The following is a 1,144-nucleotide window of genomic DNA, read 5'->3' on the forward strand; positions in this document are numbered from 1 at the left end:
CATCTGGAAAACCCATGAAAGAAAAAAATGTCTCCATGACTCACCCAATGGATGAGTCATTTATAGATCTTTTAAGGTTAATCGAGGAAAGAGTCTCAAATTAGATGCCTCTCCTGTAGCAAAGCATTTATATTCCATGGCATCCATGTGTACCTATTAAAAGAGGTCTAGTCGAAATCTTCAAAAAGGATTGCATGCCAATATCCCATTGTTTGAAACAGTTAAAAGTCTGCTTTAGTACTCCCTCCCAATCATTTGTACTGACAAAGAAGGAAGACTAAGCAAAACATTAATGCTGCACACATTATGGCTCTGAGATGTGATTGTGCCAGCAATTTGCTCTCCTCAACCCCAAGTCAGACCCAAGTGGGATGAGAGAAGAAATCTGCTAAACAGCAGCACGATAAATAGGGAGAATGCAGGGATTTCTAAGAGTAGAAATAGAGATGTTGTTACAGTACATGTGTTTGATGGGACATGGGATACAGTGGGACTATTACTTCCCTCCTGCAGACAAACTTAAGATAATATGGCAAAACAGATTTAGAAGTTCACAGATAGGGGAGGGTTTAAGATACTCTGGGAACAGACAGTTATTGTACTTCCTTTGTATAAAGGAAGAATAGTTACAAACAGCAGCTATTTCTGTTGCTAAATAAATTTCAACATTTTGTTTTGTAAATTAAGCAGAACATCAGAATTCTTGGAAGTCACATACCTATTTGGCTTTATAACTGTAGCCAACTTGAGAGCAAGGATGATGTCACAGTCATTAGTGGCTATAGGAACAAGAGTATGAAAAATGGCACAGTTCAAAAAGATTTTATACCAAATTAGAGTATCTAGAACATCATTGCCACTTAGGCTTAATATTTACTGAACAGACTGTAATCCAGGTGCCATCTCCTAAAATTTTGAGCTCTTTTAGATGAGAGAGGATGAGACTTTATATCAGGCGTCTTCAAACTTGGCCCTTTTATGACTTGTGGACTTCAACTCCCAGAATTCCTCAGCCAGCCAAGTCATAAAAGGGCCAAGTTTGAAGACACCTACCTTATATTGTATAGTGCAGTGGTGGCGAACCTATGGCACCCGTGCCAGAGGCAGCACTCAGAGCCCTCTCTGTGGGCACCCGTGCCATGCC

The 1,144-nt window shown here is 39.9% G+C and overlaps 1 protein-coding gene across 1 annotated transcript in view; it reads right to left on the reverse strand.

The window, feature by feature from the left end:
* ARHGAP44 (Rho GTPase activating protein 44) overlaps nucleotides 1-1,144 on the reverse strand; it is a 130,599-nt gene that overhangs the window by 52,239 nt on the left and 77,216 nt on the right. The window contains exon 7 of the mRNA XM_029284005.1: nucleotides 719-779. Coding sequence (XP_029139838.1) covers nucleotides 719-779 — 61 coding nt within the window. The remainder of the gene's footprint in view (nucleotides 1-718; nucleotides 780-1,144) is intronic.

The sequence above is a fragment of the Protobothrops mucrosquamatus genome, unplaced genomic scaffold (genome assembly GCF_001527695.2).
Source record: "Protobothrops mucrosquamatus isolate PMUCROS unplaced genomic scaffold, P.Mucros_1.0 scaffold325, whole genome shotgun sequence".
Taxonomy (NCBI): Eukaryota; Metazoa; Chordata; class Lepidosauria; order Squamata; family Viperidae; genus Protobothrops; species Protobothrops mucrosquamatus.